Source organism: Polypterus senegalus, chromosome 11 (assembly GCF_016835505.1).
Source record: "Polypterus senegalus isolate Bchr_013 chromosome 11, ASM1683550v1, whole genome shotgun sequence".
Classification (NCBI taxonomy): Eukaryota; Metazoa; Chordata; class Cladistia; order Polypteriformes; family Polypteridae; genus Polypterus; species Polypterus senegalus.
This window is the reverse complement of record NC_053164.1, coordinates 76697686-76722062: the sequence shown is the minus strand read 5'-3', so window position 1 is coordinate 76722062 and position 24377 is coordinate 76697686. Positions and strand designations below refer to the sequence as shown.

The 24377-nt window shown below is 35.7% G+C and overlaps 1 protein-coding gene across 4 annotated transcripts in view; it reads left to right on the top strand.

The window, feature by feature from the left end:
• pcxa (pyruvate carboxylase a) overlaps positions 1-24377 on the top strand; it is a 596757-nt gene that overhangs the window by 431084 nt on the left and 141296 nt on the right. For all 4 annotated transcript variants that reach the window (XM_039769066.1, XM_039769065.1, XM_039769063.1 and 1 more), the window contains exons 10-11: positions 12-156; positions 22039-22128. In XM_039769066.1, the coding sequence (XP_039625000.1) occupies positions 12-156; positions 22039-22128 (235 nt within the window). The remainder of the gene's footprint in view (positions 1-11; positions 157-22038; positions 22129-24377) is intronic.

Sequence of the window (24377 nt, the reverse complement as noted above, 5' to 3'; positions counted from 1 at the left end):
CTACTTGACAGACAAACATTCCATTTCTCCAGAATGTACTTAGCAATGATCAGTTCCTGCATGGCACAGTGGACACCCAGTTTATTGATGAGAACCCGGACCTTTTCAATCTGAAGCCAGTCCAGAACAGAGCTCAAAAGCTTCTCCATTATCTTGGTCAGTATACAATTTATGAATTCACTAAGTACATAGCATATGCATCAATGCTATTTCAGATTAGTCATTACCTATGTGAGGTCTGCACTTTTTCTCTATTTTTATGTATGTTTCTCTGGGCCCTTTATTTTCCTCACATGTTAGGATATTTGGTATGTCCAGACAAAGTAAGTGTGCGTGCATGCATGAATGTGCCCTTAAGATTTGGTTAGAAATAAATCCTGTTGCACAGTTTATGCTCGCTGTTAATGGCTCAAAAACTTTGACATTTAGAAGAAATGTTGTTCAATTTTCTGAACATTTTAATAAATATTATTATCCTTAATACAGTACTGGATTGCTTAATAATGTGGACAAACAAACTTTTTTTTTTTATGGTGTTTGTGGGGTTACTTAACTTTGAAATAATTCCAGTATGACAATTGTTTTCCACAAGTGCTTAGTCACTTATCAAGTTGCAGTGGTAATGTTGGGATTACTGTAAGTGTAACAGCATAAAATAATTCAAAACACTGGAGGATGTATCGCATCTTTCTGGTCACAAGTGTTCAGCATCACATTGAACCTCATATTTCATAGAAAAAATTTAATTCTGTGGTATTTAGCAAGAAAGAAAATAATGGATATTTACAAGTATATGTGTCATTGTAATGTTTTCTTTCATTTGATCTTCTAGTCTAACTGCAATAAGTGCTCTTCTATTCTTCCTCTTGGCAGGACATTGACTGTCTCACAGATTGCACAATTCAACCATTTTGATCACCAAAGTAGTTGTAAACATACTGTACACAGCATAATCCATTTTTCTTCCATTATACACATTCCGGATTTATATTGAGCTAGCAGAAAATCTTATAATAATTTCTGATGCTGTGCAGGTATGTAATTCTAAGTGTATCAATAGCCATGGCTGTGTCAAAACGGTCTCCTGTTGTTTTTAGGGCAGGAGGCATGCCCTGTATGTCAAATTTTTTTTCTTTTTTGTTTCTCTCTTTTTTTTTTTTATAAAGAAAAAAATACATGCAATCATATAAGAGTTAAATAAAGCAAACCCATTGTTTTTAAATTTCCAAAGGATTTTAAAGTCATTTAAAATGATATAAAACCATACTACTATTTACCACACATTTTAGATGGATTAAAGTGTATTAAGAAAATTATTATTTTAAATGCAATTAGGTGCATACTTTTGTGAAGGAAAATCATAATAATTCATGTATCATGAAGTAAAGATTGTTTTAGTCTGTGGCAACAGTGTAGCATGAATACCAATAACCAGAAAAGCAAATATTAATAACCTTTTAAAAATTAAAACAAGGTGTTTCTAATTTAAACCTTGTTAAGATTATATAGTTAGAGTAATATTACTTTCAAAATTTTGTAATCGTAATAATGACCAGCTATAATTTAATATCTTGGCATAGGGTATTACTGTATGTTGAGGCTATTCATCAGTTTGTTTTTTTTAAGAACTGCAGCTAACAGTTTTAATGTAGCCATGAGTCTATTAGCCCTAAGTCTGTTTTGAGTTTTCCCAAAAAATTTACCATATTGTTAGTGATATTTAATGTTAGTTTTATATTAAACAATAGAAAACTTTGCCACATTATCTTTGATACAGGTTCTACCCTGAAGTAAGTTTGAGTGCTACACAATATGTAAACTTTATTAGGAAGTAGTCTTAATTGTTTACAAGCTCTGTGTCAGTGAGAACTGATTTAATATTCTGTCAAAATCCGTGATATTTACCTTTCTGTTTAATGAGTTTTTATTAAGATTTACTACTGATGTATCTTGTTGGGACGTCACTTTGACAAACTCAATTATTGATCCAATTCTGAGCAAACGACAGTTAAAGTAACATGTCTTTTTTTGTTTTTTTCTTAAATTATCATTGATACTTTTCCAAGATGTTTGTTATGGTTTATAAAAGGATGATTCAGAAGACTATATTGCATTCCTAAAGTACTGAATGGGAAACATAAATTGATTGGTTTTCACTTTGCCTGCATGGATTTTCCTGTTTACACTTTGTTCTACTTCTCACACCTCAACTTCCCTACTTCTCTACACCACAAGCATATGCATGTTAGGTTAATTGGCAACTCAGTCGGACCCTTTCTGAGTGCGCGTGGGTTTGTGCCCTGCGAAGAGCTGGCACCATCCACAGTTGATTCACATCTTGTTTTTAATGATGAATTTACTTGCATTGTGTGACAGGTCAAATACAAAACAGTAATGTAGCAACACAAGTACACAATATTTACATATATAAGCATACAAATTATTTGAATAGGCAATGATAGATGCATAAACATTTGCTCACATTTCTACACTTGGGGAGGAGAAAAAAAAAAAAAGAGTTCTGCTTACACACTGAGTGACAGAAAATGTGACCAGCTGCAGATCAAATGGCAGAAAAAATAATCCTCTGGAATTTACCATAAAGTCAAAATATAGCTGAGGATATCCTGTTGTATCATACAGATATAACAGACATAACAGACTTATGTGGTTGTTGGGTGCAGTATGTCTTATCATTGATGCCGATGTTACTCAGCCTCGGTGTGTGGTACAGGTAAGGGAGTAGTGGCACTAGGTGCCACAACAGGATATGGAGTAAAATAAATGCAATTGCTATGATGCCAGCCTTTTTTTTAACTTTAATATTGCGGCATATTTGCAGTGTGTTCTGTATAGCTCAAGTACAGTAAGTGCATTCATAGGAGACTGATGGCTCATTCCCTACTTCCCGAAGTTTGCTGCCTTTCTAAGTTAAGACTTTACTTTCTACTGTACAATTATGTTGTACTTATTTGGATTTTTTAAAAAGTGTTCATCTTGCAGTCACCATGTACATGCATTTAGTGCACATTTAGTTCTGTTAAGTGGAGCACCAGGTGCTATAAGTTTCTTTAATAAATCCTTGAATTAGTATAGTTTACAAAATGAAATTACTTTTAATAATTGACTTCCTAACTAATAGGACAGATAGCCAAATAGGAAATCCATACAGACAAGACATACTATCCTAGCTCTCATCTCTCTCTCTCTATCTGTGCCTCTATCTACATACACACATCTGGATGTAAAAGTGCAGGGTATCTGCCTAGTAACACTGTGTAATCCTTTGGCAAACAGAAGTACACGTCCTTGCACATTTCTCAAGAACTAGAGTGCCAGATGCAGAAAAGACTCCTTTTTTACATAAACCTTCATTTAGGTTCTGAAAGTTAACAGCCTGAAGTTGGATTGGAGATATTTGATTGCAAACTGATGGCAGTCATTTTGATATAAAAACCAGCAGTTGAATCTGTGTAAAGCGAAGGCTGACCTGCATTTAGCCACAATACATCACAAATAAGTTTTTTTTTTTTTGATTTTGAAAGCTAAACTTTGTTGACTTAAATTAAATAAGTCTATCTATTATCCAGCAGAAACAACTTTCCTTCCAATCTTGAGGTGGCTGTGCAGTGGATATTTTCACAATCTTCAAAGACAAAGGAGGGACAGAGAAAAACAGGGAATATGCCATTTTTACTAGAATTTTTTGTTTATCAAGTACATGTATAGCATTTATTTACATCAATTTTTAATTAGTAGTTTTAATTGCATGAGTTGATTTAATAATGGAAACAGTCCATGAATTACTTAATATATTTGACAGTGACAGCACAAAACCTTACATTTTTGCAAGTGTTATGCTAGATACAGAAGACAGACAAGATTTTCCTTCATAGTAATATTAGTAGATTTCTAATACTTTAACCTAAGATCTAGCTAATGTACCCACAATTTAATCTTTCTTGCTCATATCAACATTTGCTGTGGTTGTTTTAATTGCCTGATTCAATATGGCCATCTAAGGGGTGAAATGGCCACAGTTTATGATATGTGTTAGCACTCCGACTACTGAACTAAAGTATAGAGCAGTGGTTCCCAAACTCATTTCTGGGGCCTTCATGTGGCTGCAGGTTTTTGTTCCAACCAGATTCACAATAAGTGATGATAATTGAGAATAATTGATTTAGTTAGCTGGTCTTTTTCCATCCGCCCTAAGCATTCAGAAGAACACGGCAGTATAACTTTTATATTGGAAGACCTTTAGAAATATTTATATTTTTTTGGTATAGCTTTGAATGTTTTATTCATTTTGTGTTAACACACCTTAGTAAGTGTGTTTCTTCTTTGACCCCAAAACACAGAAACTAGGAAATAACAGCTCAGTTAATTAAGCTAGGGGTCCAATTAAAAACAGAAGTTGGTTGTAACCAAAACCTGCAGCCCCTGGATGGGTCCCCAGGACTGAGTTTGGTAACCATTGGTTTAGAAGTTTCATCTATGTTTTAGAATTCATAAAACCCTTTTACATTTTTCAGTTACAGTATCATAAAAGACCATCTTAGAATGATGATCTATGCATGTTGCTCTCTGTGCTGCATGTGAAAAAAAAATGTCTTCATCTTATTGAATATTGGCAGCTTTTTGTAGCCTGTGATAGTTGCAAACATCCATAAGCCTCCTTGGCTGTTACTGTCAAACTGTAAGTTCCTTTTCTTGATTGATCAGAAATCACTCTGCTATAAATAAACTTAAGTGAAAATTTCACTTGTGCCATTATTATCCAGAAACTGTCTAACTTGTAATGGTAGTGATTAGTAGAAAAAAAAACTATACCCTTACAAAGGTGTGAGATGGTGGAATGCAATGAATTGCTTTGAGCCCAACTGCTGATAATTTTAGAAAGTGGGACTTGTGCAGCAGCCAGTATACATGTATTTCCTGACTTACTTACATTATTTAAAAGCATTAAATATCTAAAATAAAGGGCCCTGAACTAGTACACATTTTCAATAAGCCATAGTAATGTTTTTTTTTATTCTGGATGTAGAAATAAAAATTAATAATGAAATGTTTAATGTATGAATGACTCACCATTGTGACAGATTTTCCTTTGTGGAAAGTCCTTGTTCACAATTTTTTTTTTTGCTTTAATTTTCTTTTTACCATTACCTTTTCCATTGTAAGCATTGATCTTGAAAATATCTTTTTCAAATGGAGTCTGACTTGGTCACTTTTGTGACCACCATCAGCAGCGTTGTTGTAATAGATGCTGCAAACTATGACGTTGAAATTGTAACATCTCCGTGACTGGCAAGAAAAAGACTCCTGGTTCTATTGTAAAATCAAATCTTGTGAAGTAGTGAATGTGATTGTGGTATGTGCATGTTATGTGAAGAACACTGAAAAAAACAATCTCAGCACTAGTTCCAAATACAGTACACATTCTAGTAGTCCTGAACAAGGTAGGACAGTGAAAGAAGGAAAAGTGATCAACAGAAGGCAACTTTGTCAGTTGATTGGTGGAAAGAATTGCCCTAAAAAGGTAGTAGACCTACCCCTTTATATCAATTGACCTTAACAAAGGGATTAACGTGCTATCATCAGACATTTTCCATGCCTTGATTATTAGGAGTGTTGTACTGTAATTCCGACTTTCTATTTAATTTGCTATGTATAGGTTGATTATTTGAAATCAAATATGTTGGGCCATGAAATAGTATGCTTGTTGTTTTATGACCATCTTAATGTTGGTGCATTTGAATATATTTGCATAATGTGTGGTATTGAAACTTTGCACATTACAAGAGGTTTCTATATTCTGTTTTGTTTTTTTGATTTAGTTTTTGAGCCTATCAATGCTTTGTTCTTCAGAAGATATGCAATCCAAAGTATTGTGAAATTGCACTGTTGCACATTTACTAAAGAAACTTGACATGTACATGTGTAGATATAGGATATAGTTACTCCCCTCCATCGAGGGCCACAGTGGGTGTGGATTTGTTTATTTTTTATTTTATTTTTAAACTAACACCTGCTTTAAATTGGAACTCTATCTTAATTACACATACTCTTATTTACTGTATTAGACCTCCATTGTGTCATTACAGAATAACACAATAATGTTTACCTCTCAAACGATTTTAAAAATGTATAATTACATTTTCCAGTTCTTGATTTTGCTATGTAATTTTTTTTATAGTGCAATTGAGATTTAAGCAGTTACCTGTTAATTATTTCACTGATGGAGCTGTTACTGAAATCTTGGCTGCTTCTTAGAATTTAATGTCAGTCATCTCGTTTTTTTCTTTCAGTTATTTGGATACAATTTAGAGTTCAAACGTTATTTAAAAATAAACTGAAATAAATGCAAGAAAATAAATTTATTTGAAAGGCCTAAATTTTACATTTAATTGTCTGTCTGCCAAGTGAGAGGTGGATGAAGCCAGTTAATTAAATTTAGGAATTAGAAGAATACCCCCATGTAGTTTCGTTTAACACGTAGAAGATAAAAAGGTGCAACTGCTTCATTGTCATTTATGCTTCTGTGATCATTAATAAACACCTACATTTTAAATAAAATTAAACAGCCAAGTCTTAAAAAGAGAGATTAGTGCAACTTAACCCTACTTGTCAACTTCCTTTAAAAAGAAATCCAACCTTGTGCATTTCTGAATTGACAATCAAGGCTAAAATTGGCAAATATTGTCTAAGATAGGAGCCTCAATAATGTCAAGAATTAGCTGGATCATAATCCTGTACCCGTTGTGTCAGTCCATGAACTGAGTTGACAGTTGACTGAGTGTACAGCATTTTTTCTAAATATCTTTTGGTCGAGATAATGGGAAATTCATGTTTGCGGACTTTAAACATTTGCTTTTCATTCACATTTATGCTTTTACAGATGTTAATACTTACCCCTATTTTGGATTAAAGGAAATTTCCTTTTATCTAAAAATCTAATTATTTTTTGAAGTGATTGAATTTCTTTAACATTGTGGTTTGTATAGTATGCATTAAGTATTGAATATGCTGTAGAATATGCAATATATCCTTAACACTAGAATTACCAGAGCACTTGAAAAAACTCATAGATCCGGCCCACCTTAAATCTGTTTGCACCTCTCCGTCAGTGTCTTTTGTCCTGTAAATGTGCCGATAAAGACAAGCTGCAAGCAGCCTGGTATTTCAAGCAATACCCCCCGACGCCGCAGAACGTTCACAAAGTTATCCCAGTTCATGCCTTGATTGATTATCTGGGAGTGAAGTGCTGAAATTTTAGAGTGGAATTAATAGATTGTTATTTGGAACACATGGATTTCATATGTGTTCCATTTCTACAATAATCTGTGTAAACACATTGTTAAAACAGAAATGTTTTTCATATTTTAGTAATAAATGACAAAATGTAGGCATAAACTATATAATGTATGAAGCCTGAAGTCCAAAGATCCAATAAACACTTTCACCAAAAGGTTCAAGGAAAAGACAACAGCTTCCGTGGCGTAGTGGTAAGATTTGCGGACTTGTAATCAAGGGGCCACCAGTTCGATCCCCACTGTCTCCTATATTTTCCGTTTTCAGTAGTGAGCTGCTCTTATTGTTAATATTATACAGTACACACATACACTTGGTTTGCATTTGCACACACGGTGTACATTTCTAGGACTTGTAAAAGTTACCTTTTTTGTTTTTTTTCACTTTTATTCTCTCTAAATCACGATACATACTACCACATACCCCCCCGCCCTCCACCCAGGTATCTGACATGGTTAGTTTTTATTTGAAACTGGGAATAACTAGAAATGAGTGGTGTTTTGAGACAATGGAACTGGACATTCTCTCATCTGGAGGGATAAAAGCGGACACACAGACGCTGGCGAATCTGCCTTCTTCGTATCTCACTGTCACTTGATTTTTTTTTTTTTTTAATTCATTTTTATTGAGTGTTCCTGCTCACGTGGAATTAGTATACACCTTATGGTCTATGATGTCAAAAAAAACAAAAAAAAAAACAGAGACATAGGTATATATGATATTTGGAATTATTCGTTTTATGACCTATATAGTACATTTCAGAAAACTTTGTGGCACGGATGAAACATTATTCATATTCATTTGCATAACATCTTGTGGTTTGTAATCAGTGACCACGTGGTTTCCCCCCCACCCCCAATCTTGCCAGTCCTCACATGTTGTTGTATGCTGTTTCTTTTGTACTCCAGGACATGCAGAAGAAAGAATAGTACAGAGTAGTAAGTTCAGCACTATATGCAATCATCAGATTCAAATGTTAACAGTTCACAGACACGCAAGGATCATCCTTCCTACATTTACAACGTGTGTACCTGTTACAATGTACAGACTTCTCTCTATGCAGTGGTTTCTATTACACACCTGAAAGAAAAAGACAATATATGTGAAAACATCATCGCACTAATGCAATATTATTTGAAAACGAACAGCAACAGATCGGGCGTGAATTTATGCTGGCACTTCACCCCCAGATAATCAATCAAGGCATGAGCTGGGAGAAGTTTTGTGCACGTTCTAAGTCGGTGGGAGGATGGAATAGCCGGCTGATTGCTGCTTGTCTTTATCGGCTCATTTACAGGACAAAGGACGCTGGCGGAGAAGTGCGAACGGATTTAAGGTGGGCCGGATCTAAGAGTTCTTTCGTAGGTTCTGGTAATTCTAGTGTTAAATATGTACATAAAGATATAAAGCAAATCCAGATTTACCTGTAATATAATACATTTGCAATTTAGTACTAAATAGAAACACTTTTTTTTTTTTTAATGAAGCATTGTGTACAAACTGAAACGGAATATTCCAAATAAGAACTTACTGAATTAGAAAACAGATACCATTCTCAATCAAGTCAATAGTATTGTCCTGGGTGTATAAAGATAAAATTCAGACTCAAGTGGATTTTATGCTGCACAAAACTGACAAGATTTCTCCATTTTCATCATCAAGAGAAATCTTTTGTTAAAATTTGCTACTTTTTAATTAAAATGAAAAGCACTTTTAGTCATTTTTTTAGTCCAATTAGCTGTCGTCCACTTTTTTTTTTTTCTTGTCCAATTAGCTTTTGCAAATTATTTGGGAATGATTGTTTTTCATTAAGTGGTATGTTTATCTTGCTGAATTTGTGTAAGGTTACAAATTTAAAGCAAGTGACACCTTAACCTTTCTTGTTTCTATTTGTCTGTTTATTTCATTCTGTCTGTTATTAGATGCAACTAAGAAGGCAAATTTCATGTTTTCTTGTATAAACATGACTAAATAAAGAAACCTTAAACCATTATGGCAGTCAAGTAAGGGTGACACTGAATTCAGAGATCATGATTATTTGCTTTTAACTACTTCTTTGACATCTTGTGAAGCACTTTGAGCTACTGTACATCGTTTGTATGAAAATATGCTATGGAAATAAAAATTGTTGCTCTTATCATGAATAGGTTATGCTTTAATGCAAATAGATATTTCTGTCTTCAAGATTTAGGCAAAATTGACAAGCAGTTATTCATAAAGACCATGCAAAAATCTTATGCTTCAAGACGAATAGGAGTTACATGATGACAGTTACATACATACCATATTCTACTCTAGTCATCTATCAGCACAGCTTGGGAAGATTTAAAAATAAATGCATGATACGTAAATAGTAAATATATAAATAAATTTGGAATAATCAGATATTCCAGAATATTGTACAGAGCGTTTTTTTGGCAAGTTTAACAACAACAACAACAACAACATTTATTTATATAGCACATTTTCATACAAACAGTAGCTCAAAGTGCTTTACATATTAAAGAATAGAAAAATGAAAGACATAATTATAAAAAATAAATCAACATTAACATCGAATAAGAGTAAGGTTCAATGGCCAGGGGGGACAGAAAAAACAAAAAAAACTCCAGACGGCTGGAGAAAAATAAAATCTGTAGGGATTCCAGACCATGAGACCGCCCAGTCCCTCTGGGCATTCTACCTAACATAAATGAAACAGTCCTCTTTGGATTTAGGGTTCTCACGGAAGGGCTTGATGATGATGATGGTCACGTAGACTTCTTCCTTTTAATCCGTCCATCATTGTTGGAGCATCATGAAGCTTTGAGTAGGTGGAGGTGGCGCAGGCCACCACCACAAAGAAACCGGAAAAAGAAACAGAAAAGAGAGTAGGGGTCAGTACCGATTTTAGAGCCACCATGAATAGTTGTTATGATGAATTGAACATACAGAGTATCAGGATTAAGTTAAATTACGATTAAAATGAAGTTATAAAAGGCCATGTTAAAGTAATGTGTTTTCAGCAGTGTTTTAAAGTGCTCTACTGTATCAGCCTGGCGAATTCCTATTGGCAGGCTATTCCAGATTTTAGGTGCATAACAGCAGAAGGCCGCCTCACCACTTCTTTTAAGTTTTGTTCTTGGAATTCTAAGGAGACACTCATTTGAGGATCTGAGGTTACGATTTGGAATATAAGGTGTCAGACATTCCGATATATAAGATGGGGCGAGATTATTTAAGGCTTTATAAACCATAAGCAGAATTTTAAAGTCAATTCTGAATGACACAGGTAACCAGTGTAGTGACATCAAAACTGGAGTAATGTGTTCTGATTTTCTTTTCCTAGTTAGGATTCTAGCAGCTGCATTCTGCACTAGTTGCAAACGATTTATATCTTTTTGGGTAGTCCTGAGAGGAGCGCGTTACAGTAATCTAGTCGACTGAAAACAAACGCGTGAACTAATTTCTCAGCATCTTTCAGTGATAAAGAGGTCTAACTTTACTTATGTTTCTTAAGTGAAAAATGCTGTCCTAATGATCTGATTAATATGTGATTTAAAATTCAGATTACAGTCAACAATCACCCCTAAGCTTTTTACCTCCGTCTTGACTTTTAATCCTAATGTATCCAGTTTATTTCTAATAGCCTCATTGTATCCATTATTGCTGATCACTAAAATTTCAGTTTCTCTTTATTTAACTTGAGAAAATTACTATTCATCCATTCTGAGATACTAGTCAGACATTGTGTTAGTGAATCAATAGAATCGGGTCATCAGGTGCTATTGATAAGTACAGCTGTGTGTCATCAGCATAGCTGTGGTAGCTCACGTTGTGCCCTGAGATAATCTGACCTAACGGAAGCATGTAGATTGAGAATAAAAGCGGACCCAGGATAGAGCCTTGTGGAACACCATATTGGATATCATGTGTCTTCGAGTTGTAATTCCCACAACTAACAAAATATTTTCTCCCTGTCAGGTAGGATTCAAACCAATTTAAGACACTGCCAGAGAGGCCCACCCATTGACTAAGGCGATTTCTAAGAATGTTGTGATCAATGGTGTCAAATGCAGCACTCAGATCTAAGAGGATGAGAACAGATAAATGGCCTCTGTCTGCATTTACCCGCAAGTCATTTACTACTTTAACGAGTGCAGTTTCTGTGCTGTGATTTGTTCTAAAACCTGACTGAAATTTATCAAGAATAGCATGTTTATTTAGGTGGTCATTTAACTGCATAATGACTGCCTTCTCTAGAACTTTACTTAAGAAGGGCAAGTTAGAGATGGGTCTAAAATTTTCAAGAGCCGAGGGGTCAAGATTGTTTCTTAAGTAGGGGTTTAACTACAGCAGTCTTAAGACAGTCTGGGAAGACCCCAGTATCTAGTGACGAATTTACTATGTCAAGAACATTATCAATTAGCACGCCTGATACTTCTTTGAAAAACCTTGTTGGTATCGGGTCAAGGACGCAGGTGGAGGATTTTAATTGAGAGATTATTTGTATGGCCCCTGTGTTCTTGCTTACATGCCTGACAACATCGGTGCATGCTTCTAATGAGATGACAGATGGTGTTGTGGGGGATCTCCTCCCAGATCTGGACCAGGGCATCACTGAGCTCCTGGACAGTCTGAGGTGCAACCTGGTGGCATTGGATGGACCAAAACATAATGTCCCAGAGGTGTTCTATTGGATTTAGGTCAGGAAAGTGTGGTGGCCAGTCAATGGTATCAATTCCTTCATCCTCCAGGAACTGCCTGCATACTCTCACCACATGAGGCCAGGAATTGTCGTGCACCAGGAGCCACTGTACCAACATAGGGTCTGACAATGGGTCCAAGGATTTCATCCTGATACCTAATGGCAGCCAAGGTGCCTTTGTCAAGCCTGTAGCGGTCTGTGTGACCCTCCATGGATATGCCTCCCCAATCTCCTCCATGCCCTTGAGACTGTGCAGGGAGACACAGCAAACCTTCTGGCAATGACACGTATTGATGTGGCATCCTGGAGAAGTTGGACTACCTGTGCAACCTCTGTAGGGTCCAGGTATCGCCTCATGCTACCAGTAGTGACACTGACTGTAGCCAAATGCAAAACTAGTAAAGAAACGGTCAGAAAAGATGAGGAGGGAAAAATGTCAGTGGCCTCCACGTGTTAAACCATTCCTGTTTTGGGGGTCATCTCATTGTTGCCCCTCTAGTGCATCTGTTGTTAATTTCATTAACACCACAGCAGCTGAAACTGATTAACAACCCCCTCTGCTACTTAACTGACCAGATTAATATCCCATGTTTCATTGACTTTATGCTATACTCTGATTAAAAAGTGTTCCTTTAATTCTTTTGAGCAGTATATATATGTATATATGTATGTAAGTGTATATATATGTATATGTATATATGTGTGTATATATATATATATATGTGTGTATATATGTATATGGTACATTTTAAAGCCGGTATAACATAACATAACGTGTAAGTAGTACTAAAAGCAGCTAAAATGTATATGGATCATCTCTTGGTAGTTGATCCCTTTTGAAAGGCGCTACACGACGGCTGTGGTATAGAAATTACATTTTCTATGTGAACGGCCAAATTTCTGCCTGTGGTAATGTGCCTTACCGGCATTACCAGAAATTAAAAGAAAATTATTTTTGTGTCATCTTCAGTGTTGAGAGAGGCTTTGGTTGGGGATAAAAGGAAAAAAAGGTGTAAAGAAAGGAAACTTGCCATTTTCTTTAATATAGTGTAGAGAGAGGTCTATATATCCGTGTGTGTGTGTTAAGAAAAAGCCTATTAAATGTCAAACTATAATTTTACACATTATGAACCTAATCATGTTTTACAACAAAACACAAAAAATGAACTTAGTTACAGAATTGTCTGAAGTTTATTAAAGTATGTACTGTACTTAAGTTCAGTCCTGTGATGATTTAAAGAAATTTTTGATCGTAGTCTGCTTTCTGACGAGTGTCATTTCATCGCTGCTATATATATATATATATATACCATGTGCTGATCTCAGAACCTAATTCCGTATGTGTGAAGTATAGAGGGATCTATGTGGTGTTGCTCTCCTGCCTCACGACCTGAAAGGTTCACAGTTGTTATTCGGAAAATAATGAACTGCAAGTTGTTTTAGATTATTCTAATGGAGAACAGCAAAGCATTTATGAATGACTGGTAGATCAAAAAACAGAGATATTTAACACAAGATTTGATGCATTTTTGAATCGCCAAGATAGCTTCTTGACCTCCGTCCTATTAAAATTCTTTGGTATGATCGGAGATGTATTGTTAAGGTACTATAAGAAAAAAAAAATTTAATGAAACCAGAAGAGATACTAAAGGAAGAGTTTAATATTAAAAATTGATTTATATAGCACTTTTCTCAATTGAAGTGCTTTACATACAGTAGAGAGAGTGTAACCACCAACAATTTATAGCACCTTCCTTGATGATGCTACTGCAGCCATTTTTGCATCAGTACACTCACCCCACATTCGCTATTAGGTGGTGAAGTGAGAGAGAGAGAATTAAAGAAAGGAGATGATTAGGGGGCCAGAATGACTGGGACAATTATGGTCAGTTTAACCAGGACATTGAGGTAAACCTTACTCTTTTCAAAAGATGCCCAAGGAACTTAAACTTGAGGTCCTGAATTCTCTTTAGTAAATTATGTCCATAATCCATAGGACTGTGCCATATTTACAGTGAGGTGGGAAAGTGCCCTCTGCTGTCCTGACCAATACTCCTTCCAGCAGCCATCCTAGCTTTTCATAGATGGTTTAGTAGAGCTTGCCACTAGTTAATGAGGTTCCACCAGCAATTAAATCTAATATTTTATTTATTTTATATATTTTATTATATATATTGAAATGAATCAAAGCTTTATGATCAACAGCAAGTGTTTTGCCATGTTTAAGATGACCTCGATATAGCCATTTTACTTATGCATTTTAAAATGTCACTTTCTGTTTGGGCTTATTAAGCACACTTGCACTTATCAGCCTGGCTTACTGTACAGTTATTACAAAAGTATAATGCAAACATGTAAAACACAGTACAATATTGAAGCATAAACAGGAAAAACCATGTAATATATGGAATCATCTATACACACAGGGTTGTTATGTACTATGGTGGTGGTTTAAAATGCAGAAAATGAAAGCTGCATGTTACTGTATAATAACCGCAAAAGCACCATTTATTTTAGTCGCCTTCAAATGGTGCTTCAGCCTGTACTACTGCAACACATTCTTCTCCAATTTGTAAAATGCACAATTCCCAAGAAAACATGTTTTATGTTTAGTAAATTCTGTGTATTCATTGTTCCATTAATCCTTTTAGCCAAATTTACTTGTACTGGAGTTGAAGCCTTTCCCAGCAGTGTCAGTCACAAGTCTGGAGTAGCCCCTAGGCAAGTCACCATTAAAAGGTACAAATCAGACATGCATACTTAACCAAATACTGGGCCAGATTAGAGATGCTGGCTGTCAAAACAGGTATGTTTATGTGGCATTCCGCTGGCTTAGAAATTGCAGACAACACCAACTGGCCTCTGGAGCTGTGAGACGGTAGCTCTGTCTGCTGCACTTGAGTGATCAAGTGTGAATTCTGGAAAAGTTGGATTTTGAATGTTAGTTTTAAAAATGCCTATGATATGGTGATATTACCTTTGAAGATGAGTCTTGAGGTTCTACACTTTTTTCCACTGGTTTGTTTATAATAAGCTTTAGAGTTCAATATAAGAAACTAACTTTTTGTACAGAACATGGCATGAAACATCACGTTTTACATTAAAACTTTCCATAATCAGTTTCACTTAAGAATGAATTTGAGGTATTATTATTTTGCATCATGGTCAGTAGTAGTAGTTAGTTAAAAGTAGTGGCTTCAAGACAGTAGAGTGGATGGTGGTGATAACATCCCCATGAAAAATGCCTTCATGCAATGAGATGATACTGTCGAAATAACACTCACTTGCATTTGCCTTGTAGCAAGTACCCTAGAGTTGTCTTCAAACTGTTTACACTGTTGTCATTTTTAATAGTAGCCTTGTTAGGTCACAGATGTTTTTAGTCTAGATTTTTAGCAGTTAAAGTAATTTTATTCCCAGTCATATAATTTTTGGGTAAACTGAACCGCATATGGAAAAACGCAACATTTTTCTAGAGAGGCCATTTCAGTCTCTTTACTGTTATAAGTATCCTTAAGCGACACTTAAACTTTAAACTGAAATGCAGAGATCTCATTTGTTTTAGCATTTAAAGATTGCAAAATGAATTTAAAGTTTAAAAGCAATGTCGTTTGTTCTTTAGTTCATTCTCCCCTTATCCATAATTACTTACTAAGAAAGCATCTCATTATTTGCTGAAGTATCACTTTTAAGAAAATAGATTATTTTAGAGATTTAAATTGGAAATTAGCTGGAAAATTGGGTGGTATCATTTAACACCTAAGCTCACAGAATTGCAAGATAGAGATCACAGAAACTGAAAATGAAAATGCCATTGAATTTCTGAGTAAGCACTGACGAACTCGGTCTCCTGTCCTCCATAATTATTTGCCTTTTGTGGAGAAAGGTTATAGGATCTATGCACCTAATCATAGTTTGTCCCATTAGGGGCCATTATTATTATTATTAGTTCTTCAAATTTCTCGGCTGCCAGGAAGTAAGCAAAGAATAAACACAACCTGTTCTGCAAAGGCCAGTGAATTTTCTTTTTTTTCTGACTCGACCATTTATGAATGACGCTGCCATATTTCAAAGCTGTTTGTGCACAATGCAATAAACCCACAAGTCCATCAAAGGCATAAGGGGTTAAGTTTGACAACGGCTGAAGCCAGGAGGATTATGGATACATTGATGATGCAGGCATAAGGACTTGTTTGCATCCCTTTCTGTTGAATCTGGCATTTCTTGGATATGCCTCGGGACCCAATCCTTTATGACCCAAAGAAACTTTTGAAGGCTGTTGACAGCTTTCAAGCTATAGGTATATTCCCCTTTTCATATTTTATTTATTTTTTTAAGTTGTTTATTTGACATTACCTGTTGGATTTGATCTGGAGGAGAATGTCTTTTTTAGTCTCTTTGGAGTATTCATAAGTGGTCCATTTTGGCAGTACATTGACTGATGGATCTGCAGCCTGGTGCAGTGATGCACAACTGGGTTTTGTAGTGTGTGGTTTATATTTATGCATTTCCATTCTGTTTCAGTGGTTATCTGCACACATGTATGATGGGATTAAAGTTGGTTTTGTGATTTTAATTATTATTGGGTTGGTTGATAGGTCTGGAATGGATGGTTATACAAGCTATTTTTGTATGCTTGTGGGGTTGCACAGACACAGATGCCCTAGCACTTCCTTTCTTTTTACACATTTCATTCTTTTTCTTCATATTTTGGTTTCTCTAACTTAGTGTGTTCAAGGCTATTCTTTAGTTTGTTTGGTACCCTGTCTGGCTGTAAAATTAAGTGGTCAAGGTCTGTGTTCTTTCTTTTAAATACTCTGTCTTGTGAAATATTTGGTCATCAACATTTCTTCTTTTCTATCTAATTAAAATTGTATATTTGTCAGTGTAATCCCTTTCCTCATGATTATTTCATTCTATTCTAGACTGGCAATTAGTCAGTTTGCTGTGCTTTTTCCTATAAATAATTGGTCTAAAGTAAGACCTCTTCTTTCTGTCATTTTCTGTAATGGTAAGAGACCTTCCATTAAGCACTCACTTATTATTCCTGATTGGATGGGTGTCATATCTCCTTAACACTAGAATTACCAGAGCCTGCGAGAAAACTCGTAAATGTGGCCCACCAAACATGTTTTTTGTAGGCTCTGGTAATTCTAGTGTTAACACATTTCAAGTTTGGCACAACTACACCTCCATCTTTCAAAACCCTGCTTTTTGTGATAGTGGCAAGCCGTGTTATTTTCTGGCATGAGCTGCTCTGTATATTAAGACATTTGGTGATATTTATGACAACTCTGAACATGGAGCATTCCAGTTACAGAGGTCGAGGTTTTCTCTTCCTCCTCTCTCCATCAATGTCTTTCTCCTGCTGAAATCAGTCCTGCATTTTTTCTTATTTATAACTTTTCTGCTTGTTATCTCCAAAGTTTTCACTTTTGACATCCTTTTTATGCAAGTCAGAAAGATGTCTGCTAGACCTCTATTTTTTTTTTTTTTTTAGTCTTGCAGCATTATCTTCTTTCTTGTCATGGGAAAATGTACTTAATAATACCTATGCATTCTCTAACATCCCAGGCCATCAGCATATTCTGTGTAAATTTGTCCATTATCAATATCTTATCCCTCATCAACTTCATGCATTTGGCAACTTTTCTTGATGTTTTGGAATTGCCCTCCAGTCGCTGCTTTTTTGATCCAATGTCTGTAACTGCCTGTCTTCTATTCTTTCTGTATACGTCTCCCCCCGCCCCCCATAACCACCCCTTTCCCTCATACATTTCATCTACTGGACCTCTCTATCTCTTATTCTTATCCAGCAGAGGTTATTTTTTTCTGGGTACAATCTTTGTAAAATTAACATCAGCCCTTCTGCTAAAAATCTCTTAGCAGGATGCTGTGAGTTTAGTGTGGAACTATTTGACCAGTGATGTGTGTTGTGTTCCTAATCTTAATTCTTTTTCCTTTTTTTCTCTGCATTGGATCCCTGTGTCTGTTGAGCTTAACTCTTAAGTCTATCTTTAACTTGGAATTTTTAGGGGTTTTCAATTATAGGGGTGCTTTTGGATGGGATATGAAGGGTTGCTACTACTTTCTTTTAAAGTTTCTTTTCTGGAATTCATTTATTTTCTTGAATTTCAAAAATAAAAAAAACAAACAAAAAAGAAATGCTTGGACTTCCTGCTAATTTCAACATTTGCTGTTTCTAAAACCAAGGTGTGACTGCTTACTTTGCATTGGTCTGTTTTTTTATTCATTACCCTGTACGGTAACTCTGGACATAAATATTTTTTTTCCTCCTGCCTATCATGCATTTTCTGAACTTGCAAGAATGGCAACAACTTTGGGGAAAAAAAGTCAGTTCATCGTAGGTTACTTTTCATGGGCCAGTTTAGAGTCAAATATTATTGTTGATGTTGCTTAACTGGCAGTTGCCTTTGTCCAAGATAAAGTGCAAAAAGAGATCTTTATACATAAAATTTAAGTAATAATAAAGTTTAAAGATAAAATGTTCATAGAACTGGAAAAAAAAATTCTCGTGATCAGCAGTACATGAAACAGGTAGTTTTCAGAAAGTGCCTGTAGGTTAGGAGCTGCTCAGATTGTCATTGGAAAATTATTGCATAGGTTGGGAGTGAGAAGTGGGAATCACTATTCAGTTTCAGTGTCCTGTGACAAGCCAAAGCATAACTCGGCTGCCTTGTTGAGATGTAAGCATAAATCAGAGACTGGAGATGTTGTGGAGAAGAGCCATGCAAGTTAAGACAATCATTTTCATTTGGATTCTAGCTGAAACTGGAAAATTCTGGAGAGAGTAAAACAGAAGGGCATTGTGGGTAAAATGAGGACTTACATACAGTAAACTCATCAGAGGCCCAGAAGCCATCTGACTTTGCAAAGTGTGTTTAGACTGTGGGAGAACCCCAAGGCACTCTGTTCAGAAATCAAGCAGGAGCTTAGTGAGAAAATTATTTTCTGTGACTGTATAGTCATTTTTGTTTATCACCCCTAAACTAGTACCACTCCTGTCATCTTGTTGTTTGTGTGAATTCTCAGTTGTGTGTTTGATACAGTATACATGAGTTGGTATACACACATGATGTTACAAAATGACCTGAAGTTAGTTATATTTGTATACATATCATCCATTTTCTGACTGCTAAAAATCAGTTAGGATCTATTTAAAGCTGCTCAAATAACATTTTAAAACCACACAATTTGGCAAGGGATCTGGAAATACAGTAAATACTGTTTATATAAAAAAAAAAAAAAAAGTACAGCAACAAAAACTGCTGTGCTTTGCACAGAGCACTGCAAAGCAAATGTTATGAGTATCTTGTGTGATCACCTAGGGCCTCATGTATAAACGGTGCGTACGCACAGAAATGTTGCGTAAGAACTTTTCCACGTTCAAATCGCGATGTATAAAACTTACACTTGGCGTAAAGCCACACACTTTTCCACGGTACCTCATACCTTGTCGTACGCAAGTTCTCCGCTCGGTTTTGCAGACTGGCGGCACCCAGCGTCAAAGCAGTGCTACTGTTCCTGTGTGGTTACTCTTTATTTTCCTGACGCGGCTTTATAAATACACTGAAACTAACCGCATATTGTTTTAGTGTAATGCATCTGATTGTAATTAACTTGTAACAATATAATGGTACAGGGAATAGCCATAGCATTCCAAATACCATAACTGCTTTAGCGTTGTTACTCTCACTTCTCCTTCTTCTTTCAGCTCCTCCCGTTAGGAGTTGCCACAGCGGATCATCTTTTTCCATATTACTGTCACTGCACCACTCGGAGTATATATCATATATTATATATCATTGTATCGGAGTGTGAATCACAGCAGCAGCTGATCGGAAAGAGAATTATCGGTATACAGCTTCAAGGACACGCTGTCTCAGCCACTGCAAAACGTTTTAAAGCCTTTCCTGTACGGACCTCGCAGTTCAGAAACAGTTTCATCCCAAGAACTTTAAACGCACTCAATCAATTGCACCTTGTAGAACTGTTTGTACTTTTAAGTACAATCACCCCACTGTTAAACTTGCACTATAGTTATAATATCGCACAACCTGAGCCACTTTATAAAGCGCGTATTTACATATGATGACAATATAATTTTTTTAGGTGAAATGCAGCAAAATATGTTTATTAAATTATACAGATAAAACTGTAACTTCATTTAAATAATCTATATTCTTCACTGGGAGTGTGGCGAAGGATAGAATAATTAAACATGTACTATGAAGATATTTCAATGTTCCTTAAACGTTTTGAAGAATCTGCGCTAAGCTTACAGATGGCTTAACTTCTATTACAGAGCTGATTGTGTGGCGATTTGATTTGGTATTTGGGGAAAGAAAAGCAAGGACTGCAGTGGCGGCTAAGCCAATATATGTTGAATTTAAAACAGAAAGAGAAAATAACACAGCTAAAAACGCAGCGACAAATTTCGGCAAAAGTTAAATGCTTGTGTCATGAGCACGAGGCGGCTATGCAGTGTCTGCAACGGACATGGCCATCCACCATGCATAAGCTACCTTACTGACATTGGCGGGCGAAGGAGCCACCAATTCTTCCTCTGCCCATAAAAATGATATCACGTATACATCTCAGTATTTTAGTTATTCAGCTGTAATATCACGAATGTAATGGATTCTGTGTCCAGTTGGAGGAAGAGAGCCGGTTTAAGAAGCAAGTAGTGATTCACACACAGAGCACATAGAATATCAAATACAAAACAAAGCATTTAACGTGCTACTTTAACCAATTTCTCAAATCACGTTGTAATTAATTAAACGATTTTAAGATGAAGTTTATGATGTTCTACTTTAATGACAAAATAAACTACGTGATTAAAGTGGAAATGTCGAGATTGAAGTTGACATTTCGTGCTTTCTCCCCACTGTGTGCCTTTTTTTCTCTGTACCCTAATAATCTTTCATATGACACTCAGACAGTGGGCTACAACTCGCCTTTTCACGGCGACTTTGATATGTGACGTCTTTTTTATTACCGGCACACTGCGATTTTTGTGAACGTGAGCTTTCAAGTTTCTCCAACACACTATGTCCCTCGATCAACTTCCTTTTGTTGATTATACCACGGTTTATTTGAACAAATAGTATGTTTTTCCTTTGCCTCCACTTAGTATTCGCTGAAATTCTTATATTTTCCCATTGTCTTTTCACAGAAGGCTGAGCTTAAGGGCGATTTATATTGATTTGCATATTGAAAGAGGCATAATTCTGGGAGGGGTTGGGGCATTACATAAAGCGTGTGCACGAGCGTTATTTTTCACGCTGATCGGGATTTATGTAGTGGAAGAATGTGGAAGTTGGAGTACGCACAGATTCCTGCATCTGGATTTTTCTGTGTGTAAGCATATTTCGGCTTTTGTGCTTATGCCATGTTATAGTGAGAGTTGTACGCACGGCATTATACATGAGGCCCCTAGTGTAGCCACCACTCCTTGTGTGTACGTCAAATTTCTAGGAGTAGAGAGCCTCTGACAGGTTACCTTGCTGCAAGTCTAGCAGCATGGAAACTGACCCTTACTGTTCTGTCATTGATTGAACCATTGTGTCTACTTGTCAGTTTTGAAAAAGGTCACGTGGCATTTCTGAAACTATCTCACAATGGTAATCAAATCTAAGAAGGTTGCCTGTCCTGCCTGTCAGCTGAAACTGTACCTGCATTTGGGTGCGCACTTCACAGTGGTTACTGTTGTAAAGTATTCTGAAATGCACAGAAATGCTGACCAAGTGTGTCCTTTGTCTTGCTGTCACTTAAGCTGTCATTGTTCCACCTGGCCATCACTGGGTAAAAAGGCATCGGTCAATCGCAGTGCCACACTATTAAAGCTGCATTGCTGGTCAGAGAGCTAAATAATTTTATAACTTTTTGTGAAGCTATTCAAGCTACAGTACAACTATAGTTATACAGTAGTCATTACAGAAAATTGTTTTTTGCAACATGTTTTGAATTCTTTTGTTTCCTTATTTTAATTTTACTCTTCCCTTTGTTTGCAGGCCATGTAATGGTTAACGGGCCAACTACTCCTATTCCAGTCAAAGCAAAAGCTTCCTCCATCGATCCAGTAATTCCACAGGTTCCACTTGGTAAGGATTTGGGTCTTGGCCACAGGGAAGGAACTCATTTGGTTACTTGATTAGTTTTGGGACAGTATACCCTTTTGCAATATTGACATTTGATCCATTTAAATCATATACTAATTGGACTTTAAAAGATCTATGTTCAAAACATTATTTTGAAAAGTGGTTTTACTCTGTTTTTGCTAGTGGTGTACATTTTTAGTTCATTGATAGCAAATCCTTTAATTCTACCAGTTACATTGTGAATCACATATTAAAATGCTAATCAAACTTAAGGATTAATTTAGTTTGTTATAGTGTACCTTACATTTACTATGGAGATTGCCAAGCAAATTAACAAATATAGATAAAATTTAATTGGGCAACATGGCAGTCCAGTAGTTAGCTCTGCTGCCTCACAGCTTCTGAGACCATGATTCAATTTCTAGCCCTGTCAAGCTGAGTGGATTTGTTTTCACCATGCCCATGTTTGTTTTTTGGTGAATGCGGGAGACCTTCATTTGTTCCAAGAGCTGAAGTGTTAGATTAATTGGCCCTTTTTGTGTGCGAGTGTGGCTTTAGCTTCCTGTACTCTGTGTTGGACTAAGCAAATCAACATAATGAAGATTAAAATAAAATGGTAACACTACACAGTGTAAAGCATAAGTAGGAACTTGTACAGAAAAGTATATTTATATTTTGACATACAATTTTTTTTTTTATATTTAAATAAATCTAAGCTGCAAATCACGAAGTCAGATTTCACGCAAAAGGTCAGTTGTAGCTGATATCAATGTTTCTTTTACTAACTGGATGGAAAAATTGTGATGGTACTGCATATAATCTGCTAACATGGCATTTTCCATTCCTGATCCCTTTTTGTGAACTTAAATGTGAGACAAAAATGAAAGGATTCAAAAGTAAATTACTTAATAGTCTAATTAAAATCAATCCAGCATGTTAAGAGAGAGAGAGATCTGCGTTATCCCTTGCTTTAGTTTTATTTGTGGATCAGTCGAATGCTTAACCAGGGAAATTCAGAGTTATTTAACCTACTCTTCAAAGCTGTATTTAGTTTGACCTCATTTTATTATTTCTATTTGTAAATTTTATCAGTTATGTAAGAAATATGGCAAAATCAATACCTTTGCTGTTTTTGTACCATTTTAAATAATCTCTACTTTTCCAAAAAGAACTTAGCAGCATTCCAAAGGCCACACACCAACTTTCACCATTGAAACACATTGTGCTACATTCAAGAACTGTATAAATCAGTTCCCTAGTTGCCTTAAGAAGAAAACACTGCTGACGCATATGAATAGCAGTTTCCTAATAGACATTTACTGTGTTAATCATTTTCTAATTGATGTGCAAGCTGTGGCACTCCTTTTCACCTTTAGTGTTCTCTGGCCTTATAACGCATTGTGTTACATTCCAGTTAATTGAATACCATGTTAAAATATTGAGGTGAAAACACTGCTGCATCATATAAATTGTACTTTCCTTATGGAAATTAATTGTTTAGATCATTTCCTTATTGTTGCACAACCTCCAGCACTATATCTCACATACAGTTTCATTAGAAACTAAACACACTCATCCATAATGAGACCTCACTTTGGGGCGTGGGGGCAAGCTCTGGAGTATTTCAGTATTCTGAATCTCTTACCCATTTTCACAAATTAATACTACAAATGTTTCTCTTTTACAAGGTTAACTAAATGCTGAGTGTTGACCTACTTTTTTCCTTCTACAAATTTGTAAATGCTCATGTGTAGTTGAATTAAAAATGTAGTGACAATGACCATTACCTAAATGGGAATGACATTCTGCATATTTGGCAACTGAGTACTTGTCAACTATTGATGTTTTAATATTCAGATATGAAACTTGGTTTGGAGAATTTACATTTTTAAACATTTTTTATGACATCTATAGTTTTTATCAACAATGGGACAGTTTTTTTCATTTTGTGTGAACATTGCATTGCTTACATTATTCATGCTGTGATTTAAAAGTAGAACTTAAAACAGGTCCTAGATGAGTAATAAATGGTTTCCCACTTGTACTTCAGTTCTTTTTTTGTACTGCACATTAAACTGAGTGCAGGCTCAGAGAACTGTAGCAAGTTCACACATAATTGCAATTATCTTCACAAATTACTGATTACATAATGAATACACATAAAGACACAGAATTGTTTAAATAGACAGGGAAACAAACTAGTTTGAAACTAATTAACAAATGGAACTTAAATTAACATAAATGGAATCTAA